This window comes from Corylus avellana, chromosome 10 (genome assembly GCF_965113065.1).
Source record: "Corylus avellana chromosome 10, dhCorAvel1.hap1.2, whole genome shotgun sequence".
NCBI classification, from domain to species: domain Eukaryota; kingdom Viridiplantae; phylum Streptophyta; class Magnoliopsida; order Fagales; family Betulaceae; genus Corylus; species Corylus avellana.
Window position 1 is genome coordinate 5,447,210 of NC_142499.1, and position 18,787 is coordinate 5,465,996.

The 18,787-nt window shown below is 35.1% G+C and overlaps 2 protein-coding genes across 2 annotated transcripts; one reads left to right on the top strand and one right to left on the bottom strand.

Moving 5' to 3' along the window:
* The first annotated feature begins 8,476 nt into the window (after window positions 1-8,476).
* Window positions 8,477-10,362, top strand: HAT14 (homeobox leucine zipper protein). The gene is made up of 4 exons (XM_059606693.2): window positions 8,477-8,862; window positions 9,120-9,445; window positions 9,566-9,645; window positions 9,765-10,362. The coding sequence occupies exons 1-4, from the start codon at window positions 8,559-8,561 to the stop codon at window positions 10,117-10,119; spliced, it is 1,065 nt and encodes a 354-aa protein (XP_059462676.1). The 5' UTR covers window positions 8,477-8,558; the 3' UTR covers window positions 10,120-10,362.
* A 3,962-nt stretch (window positions 10,363-14,324) lies between these two features.
* On the bottom strand, window positions 14,325-18,096 carry LOC132192177 (protein trichome birefringence). The gene is made up of 5 exons (XM_059607432.2): window positions 16,911-18,096; window positions 16,387-16,579; window positions 16,069-16,262; window positions 15,795-15,953; window positions 14,325-15,117 (listed from the first exon to the last, which is right to left on the bottom strand). The coding sequence occupies exons 1-5, from the start codon at window positions 17,906-17,908 to the stop codon at window positions 14,760-14,762; spliced, it is 1,902 nt and encodes a 633-aa protein (XP_059463415.2). The 5' UTR covers window positions 17,909-18,096; the 3' UTR covers window positions 14,325-14,759.
* Window positions 18,097-18,787: the final 691 nt, after the last annotated feature.

Consider the following 18,787-nt stretch of genomic DNA (forward strand, 5'->3'; position numbering starts at 1 on the left):
ATAAGTTAATTTCAATCGGATAATATCCGATTAATTATATTAGAGGAATATTTTTGTTCTCTAAAAAAGTGAAAATACAAAAATACCTTTCTAATATAAATTTAGATCATATTCCCAAAAATGAGAGTATTGAGGTGCAATAATGTCGCTCTACTTACTTGAATAGCTCTTAGAACATATCTTGCGGGATGTGATTTCAAATGTCATAAAAAACTTTTGGCTCCCTCATTGGACATCAATTAGTTTTTAGATGAGATGGTCAAAGGCCCGATCCAACAAATTGTATCAGAGTCAAGATACTGGGTTTGAGCCGCAGGACCCTCATGTTGAGGGAGAGATTGTCGTAGTACAACAATGTCGCTCTAGTAACTTGAATGGTTCTTAAATCATACTTTGCAAGGTGCGATTTCTAATGTCATAAAAGGCTTTAGATTCTCTCACTGAACACCAATTAATTTTCAAATGAGATGATCTTCTGAAAATTGGCATACAAGCTTTAATTGGCAAGTCATTAACTATCTCCTAATATAGATCTTTGCACCATATAGACAACATAGCACTTGAGTTGAATGTCCTCAAGATGTAGCTCAATCGGCTAAGATCACGCCTCATGAAGCATAGGTCACTAGTTCGAATCTTTTTTTCCTCTCTTGTGCGAACATAAAAAAATAAAAAATAAAATAAAAAACTTGCATTGAACAAATATAAAGGCTTTTTTTTTTTGTTTTTTTTTTTAATTTTATTTTTTCAATAGTATATATAGTAGGTCCGCCAGTAAAAAAAAAGGTAGGTCAGAATTTAGTAATTGCCTCATGAGCACTAAGACTAATTAAAAAAGATATTGAATAGGAGAAGTGCTAAAGAGCAAAAGAGAACTGTCAAAAATTCTTTCTAAACTAATGTCCCAAGAATTTTAAAATAAAAATTCTTTCCAAAATTCTTGCCACGTCAGTTTAGAAAGAATTTTGGACACTTTTCTTTGTCTCTCTAGCACTTCTTATTAACTAAATATTATCCTTAATTTCTATATAGTTTGATCAACAAAATCTAATTCCCCCATCTTAATACTGCCTTAGAGCTTTTCCAACAGACTCCCTTATAGGGAATCTGTTCCCTAAGTTTAGGGAATATGTATAAAAAATCACAAAATTTTTTTTACAGCAAACTCTCTAAATGAACCCTAAACATTAGGATTGTTTGAGTGGAACCCATGATTATTAAAATAAAATAAAAAATTCTTTCAAAAAAAAAAAATAATAAAAAATAATTCTCTCTTCTCTCCTCTCACGTCTCATAATTATCTCTCATCTCTCCTCTCATATATATCATATAATTAAAAAAAATAAATATTTTAAGGGAAGTTATTTGAGTGTATTTTAACATAGGAAAGCAAAAAGTAGTTTAAATCCTTAAATGTAAATAAAATGACAAAAAAACTGCTTAACATACTCTTCTATAACACATCCTACATCTACCACCACCACCACATTCTATAAATAGGATCTATTCAAGCAAACTAAATAATAAATATGTAACCTTTTGAAATTCTTATAATTGTATCCTATAAATAGACCTCATCATTGTGAAATAAAGTCAATTCAATCAAAATATAGACCTTTGAGTGTTTTCTAGAATGAAGGTAGATATCAAAGTCAGTTAAAGGAAAATTCATATATAACCTTTTTTGACTTTCACACCTTTGGCCGTGTTTGGTAAAACTACTCTAACTATTTATCTCAAAATCAACTCTTAATATTTTTATTTTTATATCATATTAATCATTTTTTATTATTATTTAAATAAAAAAATTATAAAACAATTTTTTTTTTTATATACAAAATATAATTATTTTTTTCTTATGTTAATCATATTTGTTACAGTACTGAGCTACTCCCTTTTCATAGTCAAAGGCTCCTATTAACACAATGGCCACATGCTGTCATTAAGATATAAAGCTGCACAAAATAAAGAGAGGTTAAAGGGTGGCCGGTGGTAGACCTGGCCAAACCTCGTCTTAAGGTGGTTTTAGGGTTTCTTGCTAATAATGGGCCCTTCGGGTTATGAATATAGCTCGTCGGCCTAATAAGCCCTTGGCTTATGCGTCAGTTGGTTACAAATAATTTAAACACAAAATACTTTTTTTTTAAAAATAAAAATATTTTCATGTTCATATTATATCAAAACAATTTTTTTAATCAAAATTAAAAAGAAAAAGAAAACTCCCAAAACACATAAAATAATAGAACAACAGGCTTTTTTTTCTTGAGCTTGAGAAGATGTTAATTATGTAATAAATAAATAATTTTCTATTATAATTTTTATTTCTTTATTTGGCACACTTTACACACTAAAACCACCTGCCACTACAGTTTATAAATAGAACTCATTAGTAATACATATTTAAGCAATCCAATAAAGATGTAGGCTATTCAAATTAATCTGCTACAATTAATATTTAATCTATTATCCTAATATACATTTTAACTCACCATTTACATGCATACAAGTTGATACATCAGCATGAGTGGTTTATACATTAATAATTTAAGCTGGTTTCACAGATGCAGTGGTATTAGCTGTTGCAGATCATAATCAGTCTTATCACATCTCATTATCCTTAACATGGAAGAAATCAAATTGAATACGAAGATATATATAATATTATAATATATGGCGGGGCGGGGTGGGGGATGAAAAGGCAAAACGACGAAGCAGTGGTAGAGACTAGACATAAGAATGAGGTAATAATGAAGGAGGAGTGGGGACCCACGAATGAAGCCCCCCCATGTAAACACCCGACGTACAAATGATTGCTGTTGTATAAATTGTCTCCTTAGGACGCTGCAGGGCTGTCCCTCTGCTTCGGTCTTATCATTATTGATCATTGGCGAGTATGCGTGTCTGTATTTATCTCTCTCTTTTCTTTTTCTTTTTCTTTTTTCTTTTTTTCTTTTTTATTTCTTCGATCTTCTTCTACCCTCTTCTGCGTGGTTCCTCTTTCCCTCCGCCTCGCGCCCATAAACCTATATATATATATATATATATACACACACACTCGCTTTCTCTCCGCCCTCACGTCATTCCTCTGACTCTGTGTCCCAGACGCTCATCATTTCTCCACTCACGCCTTCCTCACGTGACTTTCCATCTCCCTTTTTTTTCTATTCCGTTACGTCACATCGCTCCATGCTTCTGCAGCATATGCATACCTACATAGTACTACGTACTGCTACTACTACTACTACATATGTATATATGTATGTATGCTACATGTATGTACACCGACTCTGCATGCTGTTTGTACTGCAACATCTAACTACTTGCTGTCCTAATCTTTCTGAAAAAATATCTTTTTATTTTTATTTTTATTTTTTTTTAAGGCAAAAGGCAAGCTTATTTTTTATGAAATAGGATCAAATAAGATTCGGTTAGTTATATTAGATAAATATTTTTGTTTATTTAAAAAGTAAAAAGATACAAATACATTTCAAATATCATTAACCTGAGACAATCTTGTTCTATCTTTTAGCACTACTTTCCTTTAATACTATACACATATTTTCACTTTTTTACACTAACTTATATGCATTTATTTTTAAAATTATCATTAGATTTGAAATGAATTTTTATTCGATGGTAGTTTTAATAGCATTACTCTATTAAAAATACCAAAAAAAACTTCACATTTGGTTAGACATTTTGGCCAAGAATTTGATTACCTATTACAGTTCTGCTGAGCACCATAATTCAGCGTACAATGCATAACAAATGATAAAATATTCAATGTGATTTTCTCTTTTTATATATATATATATATATATATATATATATATAAAAAGAGAAAAAAATATTTTAAATGGAATTTGTTAAAGTAGATAGTTATAATGCTGAGTCAGATATAAAATATTAAAAAAAAAAAAATAACTTTTTAACTAAACATTTGATCAGTCGGATGTAAATGCTCTTACTTAGTATGCATATTCATCTAACTAACTTAATCAAAGTGTAAGTAGAATTTAGCAAGGAATTCAAGCAATATTTTAAAAATAATGTGTCCTAAGTGTATTTTGTTTTTCTTTTGTGTTTTTTTTTTAAAAAAAAAGTATTTTGGAGTGACATAAAAGCGAAAACACATTTTGTATATTGAAAATAAGCGTTTTGGGTTTATTTGTTAATATCTTTGACTTGAGAACATAAAAAAGAAATTTTTTTTAAAAAAACATTAACACATGTTTGTTAAAATGTTTGCTATCATCTCAAAACAAAAACATTAACATACAATCTAAAATATACAAATAGTTTTCATCTTCACTTTATATCAAAACACTTTGTCAAATAAAAAATAAAAAATACCTCTAAAATACATTAATAAACATATATATATATATAAGTCCTTAACAAGCATGCATGCCTATGGTTCTTAAACATTGAATTCAAAACTTATTAACTATTAAACCATATATATACAAGAGTAATATGAGAGACCATGCCACGCCACAATCATTGGTGGTTTAATCTTTGTCATATGTTGTTGCTGACGAGTGTCAATCTTATTTATCAAATTATGGTTGTTAAACAACTATTATCACACATATCATACGTTGCTTTATTACCATGATATCATTGACCAAAAATCCAATGACAAAAGTAAACATAATTACTGACATAATTGTTGGATTCTGATAGCCTACGTTACATTATTAATAACATAATATTGCCATGTTTACTTAAAGAACAACATTATAATTACCCAAATCACCGTAAAAAAAAGAAAAAAAAAAACTAATCTCAATTTACTCAGGATAAATCAAAGTAATCTCAATTTATTAATATTGATGATATTGATACCTCATATTTTCCAAAAAAAAAAAGAAAAAAAAACTGAGATATTTATGATATTGAGTAATTATCACGTGTTGTGTGAATCCGTAGACCCTTAGCTTGCATGCCAAGTACGTGAAGAAAATAGGATCATGGGATATGGGCGGCATTTGAACAGTGAATCTTAGTCAGAATTAATTTATATCACCACAGTCAAATCCAAATACCACATCAAACTTGTTTCTTTATTTATTAATTAATTAATTTTTATATATATATTTTTCTGTGGATCTCCATTTTTGTACTCGTCGAAGCAATAAATATGGTTGGGAGCTTGGACTTTTCATGCACCTGACATATTTGTCATCATAAAAAAGCCCGTGGATTTGATCGTGTCCTCAAAATATCAGGACCAGACTCACGGGATAATTCAAAACATATTAATGATTATTCTTGACTTTTGTTTTTCCTTTTTATTTTTTTATTTATTTTTTATTATTAGCATTATTCCTCTTAAATTTGATCGTCTAGCTACCATGGTGGTCCACAATGTGAGGAGGTGACCCGTTCATTGAAACGACTGAGGAAAGATCATGCAAGTCAAATTAAAGAAACCGCTCTAACGACAATCTTAGTCATAATAATAATTAATAATAATAATAATAATATTACGAAACCATATCTTAAACTATAATATATGGATATATATTGTTAGAACAAGTCACAAAATGTTCAACGAGGGAGAACCATCGATTAATATGGTTTTGATAATAATCTTTGAAACAAACTTCATGTGTTTTGAATCTTGAATTCTAGGGTTGAATAAGTTTTTGAATTATGGGCAGGTCCAAATTCCTAGGGTTGGACTTTGAATTACCATATATACAAGTATTGTACAACTTAGTCGTCAAAGGGTCCTACGTATACTTAATATCCTTAAATAAAACATAATTAATTTAAGGAAATGATAAATAAGGAGCGAGGTGGATCGATATATCCCATAGATTATGGCTGGTTTTAGGGCAGGCTAGGGCAGCCTTTTGGGAACATTTTGATGAGGAAAGGGATGGCATGAGCTGCCAGTGACAGACATTGCACAATCGATGCAAGAAATGATTGGCTTTTTTATATTCCAAAACGGGACCATTCACCTAATATAGATGGGGAAGTCCATCTCTTATATATCAGAAACACATGGGGAAAATTCAGACTGCCCATTCATGGAATCAAAGCTGTGATTGGTGGGTTTTCTGTGTCTTTTTTTGTTGATCAGCATCATCATCTCTGTGATATTATCATACACCCCATTAACTCAGCTACAGGATTTTTGGGCATCCAATATACAAGTCATGATGCAAATTTATTTTTGGTCATGCTCACTTTTCAATGCATTGATTCTTTCTTTACAATAATTCTCATTTGGAAAGGACTATAATACGACTCATTACAACAATAAAAATGCATGCCCCATTATATAAGCTTCATTAAGAATTTTAATGTACATGGGTCAAAGAAATTCTTACTTTGGACCAAATCATAACAATATATGCAATGGCACTCCCCATTTGTAGGACATTAATTAAGACTACTATCAACTGCTACTTTTAGCCATAAAGATCTGCATTAATTATCAAAATCATTAACACAACACTACTGATACATTTATTTTTTTATTTTTTGAATTCATAGATAAGATTATGCTTGTTAATTAATATGTAAGTGTTTGAGTGTTTTATTTTTAATTTAAAAATAAACAAACCCTTACATCAATCATTTTCAAAAAGAAAAATTCAAAAGTTTGTTAAGATTGACACATCAATATTGTTGTATTATGCGACAGTTGTATTATTTCAAGTAAAAACATGTTTTATATTTTCACAAAAACACGAACGAGAAATTTAATAAACATGGTTGAGTCATTCACATGACAAAATAGGATATACATTTAAGAGCTAGAATTAGGATTTCAACAATTTGTTGTTAGGATAATTTGCTAAGAAAACTTTTAATGAGATTCATCAGCCCGAACAAGTTATCGGGTTATTTAAGACTTGCTTAAACATATGTCTAATGAAAATTTCTCTTACATTTATTGTAGAAATTGCTAATAATTTAAACTAGAAACTTGGTAGAATATATGAGAGACAAGACCCCCCCAACATTAATTAAGGAAAAATAATGTGTAATTGATGAGTAAGAATTGAAAAATGAGATCAAATGGGTTGGCTTGACCAAATCACAAGTTGAAAATTCCTATCTGCTTAATCATTGCAAAAATGGTGAATAGAAATATTGTAGGATTTAGGAAGAAGAATTATAGATGGGGGTGGCTTTTCAATTCTATTGGGTCACCTTTATCCCACGGCTTCCCGGGTCCACTCAATAATTCACCCATCTCTCTCTCTCTCTCTCTCATCCAACTTATCATTAAAGCCTGCATGACTTCAATAATTGCAATGATCCCAAAAGCATGACATATCTGACCTGGTCACATCATCTAGATGTGTATTTTAATTACGACTTGTTTATAAAGCTAACCCACGCGCGTGGGACCACCTTCCTCATTTTAATCAAACATCATCCACCCAAACACAACATATCAAATTAAATGAAACCAACGCCTTGGGCCCCACTCTTGTCGACACATTGGATACCTACATCTTGGTGGCTTTCATGGTAGTTCAATTACAATTATGTCAATATTAAAGTTTTTTTTTTTTTTTTTTTTTTTTGGAAAACACACACACTACTACTACTTTTCCTTTCGTTGAAGTTGGAAAAGATTGGTCCTTTTGTCTTCCTATGTAAAACATATTATCATGGTCAAATCTCGTGCCCATCTAACTAATCATCCTTCCCAATGTTTTTTTCTTTTTTCTTTTTTTCATGTCCACACTTCACGTTAGAAGGATAGCGATACGTGTTTTTCGCGTTGAATTAAGATCGTATTGAGAAATTGTAAAACAAGCTATGATTTTTAATTGGTTTCTATCATTTGAAAAGGAACAGTATAATTTAGTATGATTGTGAGTTTGGTAAGAACACATTTAATCATATTCTCAAATTATCACTATCATGATGATGATCATCATGAACATATATAACGATTTAGTCAATGAAACAACAGGGGCCAAGTGTTGCTAGCCGTTGGATGCCTTATCATTTTCTCCGCGATGATGTGGCCGTTTGTTTGGTAAGAGCACAATAATTTAATCACATCGGGGAGTAATAATAATCATTAATCAGCATCCATTAATTTCCAAGAAAATTAAAAAAAAAAAAAAAAAAAAAAAACACACGTCTCGGATCCTCAAAGGATGTTTTTCAAGGAAGCGTAAATTACGTAGACCGTGTGCGTTTTTAATAAAACATTATCTTTCTTGCCTTGCCTTGTTGGTGATTAAGCAAATTCTGGGCTTGTTCGTTTTTTTTTTTCCAAAAAAGAAAGTAAAACCCAATTGACTAATAGACTAAGCATGATTAATTAGACAGAATCTAATTATATAATTTTCTCCCTAGAGTGTGAACCGTTGTATAATTAAATAGAATCACGTGCGTTTGTCAACGTGGATTTGTCGGTCAATCTTTACTCGCTCAGGGCAAAAAGAAATAAAAAGGGGAGTCTTAGGGTTTCTGTTTGTGCGTTTACATCAAAAAGGGCTCCAGATAGTCTCTCTTTTTAAGTCCCGGCAACTCCTGCTCACCAACCCAAAAACCATTTTCAACCCATCTGATCGATGGAGCTAGCTTTGAGCCTCGGCGATGCACCTAAGCCCTTCACTTTTCTTGACAAAACCCCGAAGGCTGTTTCCAACAAGGATCTAGGGTTCTGCATGGGCTTGGGAAGTGGCTCCGGTGGAAGCTCGGACGACAAAACTGTTTCCCGTGAGGGTGATGGTCGGAGAGAAGTTATTAGAGATGAGGGTGGTGAGAGAAGGGTTTCTTCAGATCCACCGGTTCAGCTTGAGCTTCTTCCTTTCTCGCCTGTTCCTCGCAGCCACCCACCTACGCAGCTTCGCTTTCCTTGGCTTACTGATAACTGTAATGATCTCCACTTCCCCGTGAACTCTTTGTTTTCTTTTCTTTTGTTTATTTAATCACTCATGGAAAAGATAGAGAGAAGAAGGAAAAATTAGTAACACCGATTTGGGTTTTGATTTTTCTTTTTGTCTCTCTTCAGCTTTTCTTGGCAACCAAACATGGTTGGTCGTTAATAATTTCTTGATTCTGTTTTTTAAGATCTGGGTTTCGGTGGGTTTTCCGTACATGGCTGATTGACGGTTACTTGCTTGTTACAGTGGTCTCTGAACCGGGTTCGTCAGATGAACCGGGAAGATCGGGGTTAAACGTGAACCGGTTCGCGGCTGCGGCGACGGCTACGGAGGAGGCGGACGATGGGGCGGCGCTTTCCTCTCCGAACAGTACGGTTTCGTCGTTTCAGATGGATTTCTGTGTGAGGAATAGTGGACGAACCAAGCGAGATTTGGAGATTGATGCTGAAAGAGCGTGCTCAAGAGCAAGCGATGATGACGAAAATGGGTCTACACGGAAGAAACTCAGGCTTTCCAAAGATCAATCTGCTTTTCTTGAAGAGAGCTTCAAAGAGCACAGTACTCTCAATCCGGTGAGTCCTAATTTTCACTTTCCCGTTATCTCACTTGTCCGACAGTAATTTAACCGTCTCTGTTAAATGACATTTGTCTTCCAAATTTGATTGTTTATTTGTTTATTGCACAATGTGCAGAAGCAAAAGCTGGCCCTGGCAAAACAGTTAAATCTCCGTCCTCGGCAGGTGGAAGTGTGGTTTCAGAACCGAAGAGCAAGGTATTTTCCAGCTCTCTCTGTCGTTAGTTTATTTGGGTTTTTTTATTTATTAAAAAACATTTTTTGGTTGATTTTGAGCTTACATATTTTCTTGGGAAAATTGAATTGGAAAATGGCAGGACAAAGCTAAAGCAGACAGAGGTAGATTGTGAGTATTTAAAGAGATGCTGCGAGACACTGACACAGGAGAATAGGAGGTTACAAAAGGAACTGCAGGAATTAAGAGCTTTGAAAACGTCTCAACCTTTCTACATGCAGCTTCCTGCCACCACTCTCACCATGTGCCCTTCTTGTGAGCGCGTGGCCACCACCACCACCACCACCACAAACTCCTCGAATGCCGCCACCAACGCCACGGCAACGACCGCCCAAAACGCAGCAGCTTTATCACTTTCCAAGGCAAGATTATACCCTTTTCCTCAAGTCCAACCTCACATGCACCCCCAGGCCCAAACTCACCAAGCTGCTTCATGAGATGTCGCTACTCTTATGTGTACTCCCATCACCTTTTCCAGTTGTATATACTTTTGGCTTTCAGCATTTATTTTTTTCTTTTGGACCATCTTGTCTCTAGTGGTTTCTTGTCAATGTTTTGGACGGAAATAGGTTACAAGGGTGATATATTTGTTGATTGATGAGAAAATACAACAGATTTTGTTAGAACCAAAAAAAAAAAAAAAAAATTATCTCTATATATTTGCTGCTTTAGTTTTTTCATATTATCTCCTCTATTTCGTTTTCATTATTTGGAAGCTTAATGCAAATAATGAAACACGCTTGGCCGAAACTGGGATTTGAGTCTAGCTAGGATAGTTTTATACTTACTAATTATGGAAATTTTCTTTTTCCTGTTATTCCTAAACTTATGTTACAGAAATATAAGATAAAAGGAAAATTGCCATGTGAGATAAGATTCGAGAAATCTTTCTATACGGATGTGTTGGGCCACATAGCAAGAATGAAAACAGCTCCCACATCGTTACTGTCAGTAGAGTTTGTATGTTTTCCTATGGAGGAAGAATCAAACCAGCATAATGCTGCTTGCATCGGGATGCATGTATTTGTTAGCATGAAATAACACGTTTATTTCATAGAGGGAACGATTAATCTAAAGATCTAAAGAGAGGATTGATTGGGAAGGGAGCTGGGAAATGAGGAAGACAGTGCAATACTTGCATGAAAAGCAAGGAAAACATGGTGAGGCAGGCAAGAGTTAGGTGGTGGAGTTAAATTGGTGTGCATGCGTGTCTGAAAGAGATCTTTGTATGACCAAACATGAGGGGTCCCACATCGAGCCTAGAAGATGTATAAAGAATGATGTTCTAATGAGTTTTCTTGGGCCATTCCCTAACAAAGTTATCTTTAAGCCCAACTTCAGCTCTCTCGTCAACCTTCTATTACTTCAACTTTGCTCCTCACCTTTTCCTTTTCACCACCTGATTGCATTTCAGTCTAAAAGCCATCCCCATTAGTCTAAACACCACTTTCTGTGGATTAGACTTTTTTTGTTTTGTTATTAGGATTAATAAGTTATGCATGTACGACTAAATTTGATGCATTGTTTGCAAATGGAACTTGGTCACTTTAAACCCTAGCAAAAACACGATGGCACTATTCATAAGTATAGAGCTCGGCTGGTAGCAAAGGGGTTTGTTTGATTGACGAGATGAGTTTAGATTACACAAACATTTAGCTCTGTTATTAAACTTGCAACCATTTGTTTAATCATAGCTCTTGCCGTCAATTTTGATTAGGCAAATATGACCACTTGATATGTCCAATGCGTTTATCCATATGGTTATTTTGATGAGGAGGTATTTATGGAACAACTATGAGATTTCATTGATCAAGCTAATCCTGATTATGTTTGCAAGTTGCAACAAAGCAAGAGCTTGGTGTACACAAATGTCTCAATCTTTGGTTGGCTCTCTTGTCGACTCATTCCTATTCACCCATCATGATCATCATAATTTGTGTGGACGACATAAAAGTTGCTGGAACACATCCCTCGGTGATTTTGAGTACCATGTTACTACAGGAGTTAATTTGTTCTAAAGGACCTTTGTCCTATTACAAGTTTTCTAGCCCTACGCATTCGTGCTTCTCATGATTCTCATTGCTGCATCGTTCGAAGATGGTAGGTGTCAAATCTTGTGCTGCTACACCATGTGCATTTGGATCTAAGTTAGGTCAATTTGAAGGTTGTTAGAGAAGTACCCACTTTGAAGAGTCCTACGTCAAAGCAAGATAACAATCTACAACTAGATTCAAATATTGAATAATATTATTTGAATATTTAGATAAGCTTATCATATCCTGTATCTAAATTCAAATGTAAGCTTATCATAGCTAAGTGTTATTGTTCATCAAAAACACTATTGTAATTGTCTTGTGTAACTGAATATGTAATATATATAAGTGCCTTGTGTTTGGTAAGGCAGCAACAATTCATATTATGAGAATTTTCTGCCATCACTGAATTACTAGCTGCCCCACATCAAGACTGAGACGTGAACAACGTCTCTAACACCACCTAGGTTTGGCGCGAAGTGGTGCAGTGAGTGACCTGAATGAGCAATCTTTCAAAAATTGCAGAGTTGATTGCACCCAAAATGATTTGGTCTTGCATCTACAAGGTCAGATCGGCAGGGTTGGGTATAGTAGTTTGAACAGCATCTTTTGTAATGGTTATGGTTGGAGCAGGGCATGGAATTGAGCCATCTACATAGCCATAGACATTCCTCCTTTGAGGTGAAGAACAATTTGGAGCAGCCAGAGTGGGTAGTTATCTTTGGCCAATTTGACTGGATTGAAGTTGGTGAAGGTAACAAGGATTGAGGTTTGAGTAACCATAGAGGAAGAGAAAAAAAGAAGGATCAAGAGACGTAAGTCAATAACGCTCTAATACCATATAAAATTATGATAATATGAATTGTTGCCTTACCAGACACAGGTAAAGGCACTTTTATATATATATATATATATATATATATATATATATATATATATATATAACGTATTCAGTTACACATGATAATTACAATAGTGTTTTTGATGAACAATAACACTTAGCTATGATAAGCTTACATTTGAATCTTGATACAAGATATGATAAGCTTATCTAAGTAAATGAAGAATGCAATGAAGCTGTCAAATTCTCTCAAATTCAAATTATTCTTTCACAATTTAGCCTTTTGTTCCCGTTAAAAATACATCTATTTAAACTGTGGTTCTTTAGGTGCTATAATTTTCAGAAATCTAAAAATGGATTGGAGGCTGGGCAGTCGAGCCAATCTCTTCAGAGTGGGTAGTTGTTAATGGGCCCATCTAATGCAGTTCCATTTGGACTAGCACAACCCAACTTCAAGGATTTGGGCCCTTCCTGCGTAGCTTGGGTGGAGGCCAAGCCCAAGGTGGGAGGCTTATATATGTAGCCAATTGCCTTGATGTGACTTGTGAGGTAATTTTGCATACCAAGTTTGATAATTCAACCTTCAAGCTTGTACGAAAACTTTCATACACAAAATTCATTTGTAAATAACTCATGAATATTGTCCTTGAAGAACAGGAGATTTGTCAAGGCAAAACCAAGCCATCCCATAAGCTAAAAAGGGTTAAAATACATCTAAATCCCTTTGTTTGAAGTAATTCCATTGACATCCCATAAGTTTCTAAGCTTTTAAATTATGAGGAATTATGGCTTACAGACAAATTTAACAAAAACACTTTACAACATAATTGAAAAGGAGATAAACCTAGCATTTTTCTTAAATTATACCCTCTGGTATTCAATTGCTGTAATCAACAACTTACAAAAATTATATTGTTCGTATTACCACAACTATATTACTATTTATGTTTGAAAGAATTATGATGCCCTTCCATGAGTGAGAACAGGATCCTCTTCATTTCATTTGAACTAAAGAGTAATCACTTAGTTATATTAGAGAGATATTTTTGTCTTTTTACTTTTTAAATGGATAAAAATATCCCTTCAATATAACTAATTAGATATGGACCGTAATACACAACACGCAGCGTGCCATGTACGCCAGTGCAAATTTTTTTTATTTTTTTTATTTTTAAAATTAAAAATAAAAATAAAAAATTGCACTAGCGTGCATGGCACGCCACGTGCTGTTTTACTTCACCCATTAGATATTATTCAGTTTATGGATCATAATTCCCATGGGTGAGCGTGCAATGTCACATGCATTTAATTTGATAAATTTTCATTTATAATTTTTAATCCTTAAAAACCTCAGGTATCTTAAAAACCAAGCTTCCCTTTGAAATAAGGCATTCTCTCTAGTAATTTGCAAACATGGGATCTTGGGTTTCCCTCACCGGCCACCATTGACAAAAACATCATCGTACGTTGGTTTAAATGCAGCAGATCAAGCCATTTGTTAAAGATCTACCGCTCCAACATGAGAAACGCCGACAAATAATGTCTTGATTTGGTAGTCAAACATCCCATGTGACAACATCGGAAAAAGCTCAAAAGTGTATATATTTAAAGAGTTAATATAGTCGTCATCTTCAACCTAGAATTCCCTGTTCAAAACAAATAACATTGGATTTCCATGCACCAGGGTTGGAAAGTTTGACCGTGAAGATCATAAATACACCAAGAATCAGCCTAAAATATGTAAATAGTTAAAAGGGACGAGGAAGAATACTCACAACTGATGTTTTATTTCAAACAAAACAAACTAAATAATCAGAGATTTACAAATTGCAATCCTCAAAGCCTTTTGAGGCTTAGCTAAAAGAATATGAAGTGGAGGCAGGGTGACAATTTCCAACTATAACTTAAACCACAAGTTGGAATCTCTCCCCTTTGTTCTATATTCTCCTCTCCTTCCCCACCTTTTTTTTTTTTGCACAGATTGACCTCTTCCAACAGTATCCATTTCTTATATATCTCCTCTCCTCCATAATTTATAGGAAGAACACTCTTTACCAAGTCATCTCGTGTATCGTATTTGTTACTATAAATTCCGAAAAGGGAACAATAAAAAAAAAATTATATTGCAACTACGTGTGAATGCGATTGCGACTCAACGATTACTTCAATTTTTGATGCAGCCGCTAAGTTTGTGTAGTTTTACCTAAGATCTCTTCTGCTCATGCTGCTGCTTCTTGTGCTGTTTAACTAGGAGCTCAGCATAGAAAACCTCATTCCAAGCATCAGGAACACCAGGAAGGCACCAGTGGCTGCAGTCCTGGAACCTCAGTGGTGATCGCCTTTCCTCCTTCGTCAGTCTCTGCTTCCGGTAGATTGAAGGGTGGCCGTCCTTCCGAAAATCTGTCATTCTTGTAATATTCAGGTAGGTGACATGAGTTTTCATCCCCTTGAGCACTTTCTCCAAAACGGTCATCTTGGGTGGATATGGCCTGAGATAAGTCTCATTCTTGATGGGCTGAGTCTCGCTGTCACATTGCCCACCAGAGTTCCACTGTCCACCGCTGTAGAAGACAAAAGCCATTAAATTTTTAAGCATTTTTCTTGTTGCAAGTTCAATGATGCTGAGCTGTATGTAAGCACATTGTAGGGGAAAACAACAAATGACTCATTTATCTTTGCATTGTTCTGGATAGGTATGTCGTTATTATTAATGAAACCTTAAATGCTGATAAACGAACAAGAGTTTAAAACAAAAACAGAAAATTATTTTGCAATTTTTCTTTTTCAAAACGCCATTTGTGAGGTACTGATGGCTAACCAAAAGAATTCATGGGGAAAACAACAAATGGCTCATTGTTCTTGATCGGTATATCATTATTATTTATGAAACCTTACATGCTGATAAACTAACAAGAGTTTAAAACAAAAACAGAAGATCATTTTGCAATATTTTTTTCAAAATGCCATTTGTGAGGAACTGATGCTTAACTAGAAGTATTCAAGGGGAAAACAGCAAATGGCATCACCCAAATTTATTCTGTTGATATACATGCGTGAGTGTAAAAAGATGAGTCCCACGTTGAAAATATATCAAAAGTGTGAGTGGTTAGCATAGCATAGTCGTGCCCAAACGTCCCAACCTGCTATTCTAAACTCATCAATGTGTCATCTCCCTAACATATTCAGCCGAAAGAAAAAAAACCATCACAATTTATCATTGATTTTTGTTTCAAATTACCTGAAATGGGAGGCAGAATAACCCCTGAAGAAGACCAGAGACTTCGATGGATTTATATTGGCATCAACCCACCTGGCCCATGTAGTTAAAGCTTTCCTAAATGCCTCAAGAACATTCAGTTCACCATAGACATGGCTTCCTTCTTGATAATAGTCTTTCCTGCGATTTCCCAAGATATCATTAGTTTCCTCTAACGAATTCCAAATTTGAAACTATCTTATGTAATAAGAACAAAACGCAGCCGCTTTCGATATCGAAGTAAAGTTGAACTTACCCTTTGGAAGTTTTTTCATGAGTCCACCAGTGTCCAGTGTTAAAGATGATGAAATCTGCTCGTTTGTATTGATCAGAAGATTTCCCCACTAAATCAAGACGAAGTGTTTCCTTCTTTGATCCATTTTTGTCTGGCATTTCCCATTCTTGAACTAAGAAAGGAGATACAAAGAACTCTACAGAGAAGTCATAATCCTACCCATCCATCCATCCCCAAACCAAAAACAGAAAAAAACTAGTAAGAAAATGATGCACATACTAACAAAAATTAACCAAATTGATGCAGCATATAAAAAAGTAGAGCTGTTCTTTAACATACTTTGAATATGAAAGAGTATGAAAATTCCCCTCGGAAATGGTGTCTACCATGTGCTTCATAAACCTTGCTCTGATCTTTCACTGAGTTCCTCAAGATGCAAACCAGAGATTCCCACATATTCCTATTCAGAGAATCACCAACAAAAACTAGCCGCTTGCCTCTCAACATATCCAACAATCGACGTCCGTCCAACCTATATATGACAATTGACAATTCATCTGCATCAATCTCATCAAAGAAAAGAACCCAAAACCTAAACTCAATTCCCATAGAGATAGAGAGCCCAAAAATTAAAACACTATAAATAACTAAAAAAGCTGGAGCTCTTCCCTACTCTATCTAAGTATAACAACCCCCAGATACTAAAATAAATTATCATCAATTTCAAACTTTTATCTATATACAACATGTCAATCTCAGGAAACAGATTCCAGAATCTGAATTGAAAATCAATTGAACTTCAAAATTAGAGAAACCTTAAAAATAACGAGAGAAAAATAAAATCATCAAACAAATCTACATACCTTGGCAGATTGCATCCCCTAGGCTTCCATCTCATTTTCTGGTAATCTTTATCAGGCCTGCCATTCGAAATACAATTGAACTGCTCGTCGATGAGCGAGCAGGACCCAGGTTTGTAAAGCGGATATGAATCATCCCTCACCCAATCCCCGTCAAATAAATCACAATTCATCAAAGACTCCACCAAACTATCCTTCCCCTGCTTCACCGACACCCCTGAATTAGTCCCATTTCCCTGTTTCTTCGACAGAGAAGTCGTATTATTCGACACCTCACCCTTCCCTGCAACGCCTTTCACTTCTTTACCAGAATTGCTCTTCAATGAAGAATCCGATTTAACTGGGGGACTTGCACTCTGATTCTTAGCCACCGGAGCTTTTGGGGCAGCTGTTGTAGTCTGATTTGCGTTCTCCGAGCTCTGAGTTAGATTTTTCACAGAGGGTGCTTCTTTATTCACACTAGGAGCCGAATCCACCGGCAAATTTGCACTGTGATTCGCTGTCACCGTGGTTTCTGGGGCAACTACTTTAGTCTGATTTGGATTTGGGACTTTACCCTTATCAGAACTCACTCTACTTTGAGTATGGTTTGTCTCGGTGGGCGGTGAATTAGAGAGATTGGGAGATTGGAATGCGGTAACATTAGATCTAAATGTGTCGGTTTGTGGAGGAGGAGAAGCGAAGTTATGATGTTGTTGTTGTGGAGGTGAGTTGTCGGGAAAGAAGTAAGAGAAAATATTTGAGAACTGGGATCCGTTAGAATTACTCGATGAACTAGTACTGCTACTGCTACTACCACCTGAGAAGATGTTGGCGAACCAAGGAGAGACGGAGTTGGAAGAGGGACTGAAGGCTAAGAAAACAGTGAAAGCAACAAAAGCAAAAACGAACCCATATGCAAAAACAACGGTTCTTCTGGTTCTGATGATGGAAACCAGGCTCTTGATGTCTGAGATCAGAGTTCCGCCGGTGACTGGCATGTGCTTTGTCGCATCCACCATGGCCACGGAGGAGAGCTTTTCTTGCTTCTGCCTATTTTGCCAAAACACCTCAAAAGTGGAAGGAGAATGGTGCTTCTAGACACAGAGAGAGAGAGAGAGAGAGAGAGAGTTGCAGTGAATGTGAATGAACTTTTTGAGTGCCTCTGGCCCTCTGCGATGGAGAGAGAGAGAGAGAGAGAGGAGGGGTATACCTATGAGTGGACGAAGACGAAAGACCCATGTCGCTTAGGGAAAGAGGATCTTGTTAAATACTCTACACATAATGTGACCCTCGTTCTATATTTAATTACATAAGTGACACTGCTCTGTTCTAACTTACATGTGTCACTAGAGAATTTTCTGTCGTTTGTTTTTTTTTTTTAAAAAAAAAAACAAAATTGATTTATGTTTTAAGGTGTCGGCAGTAAACAAGAGTTGGAAACGTTGAAGCATCATCGATTCATCATCGTCCACAATTGAAATCCATTTAGAGTGCAGGGTTTGAATTACTGTTGGATATGAACCAAAACAGACTTCCAAAACTTTCATGGTATTTTGATTGTTAATGATCTTCAAAGGCAGGGTTAGTTTAAAAAGCAGGAACGGGGTTACCATAAAAATTTGGAAAGACAAATGGTTTCTTGGTCTGTCAATTTTTGCGGATTAATTACAAGTGAAGATCTGGATGGAGATGCAAGAGTAAAAGAGGTAGAACGAATGATTTTTAACGAAGATGAAGTTGAGAGGATGGAATGACAATTTTGGAGTCGACATGGACAATTGATTGATGATGCAAATACAGTGCTCAAAGGCCTCCAGTCTAATATATGAAGCACTTCAAAAGAGAAGTAAATATGACGGGCCATTGTCTAGCGAACGCAGCAATCCAACAATCTTAGA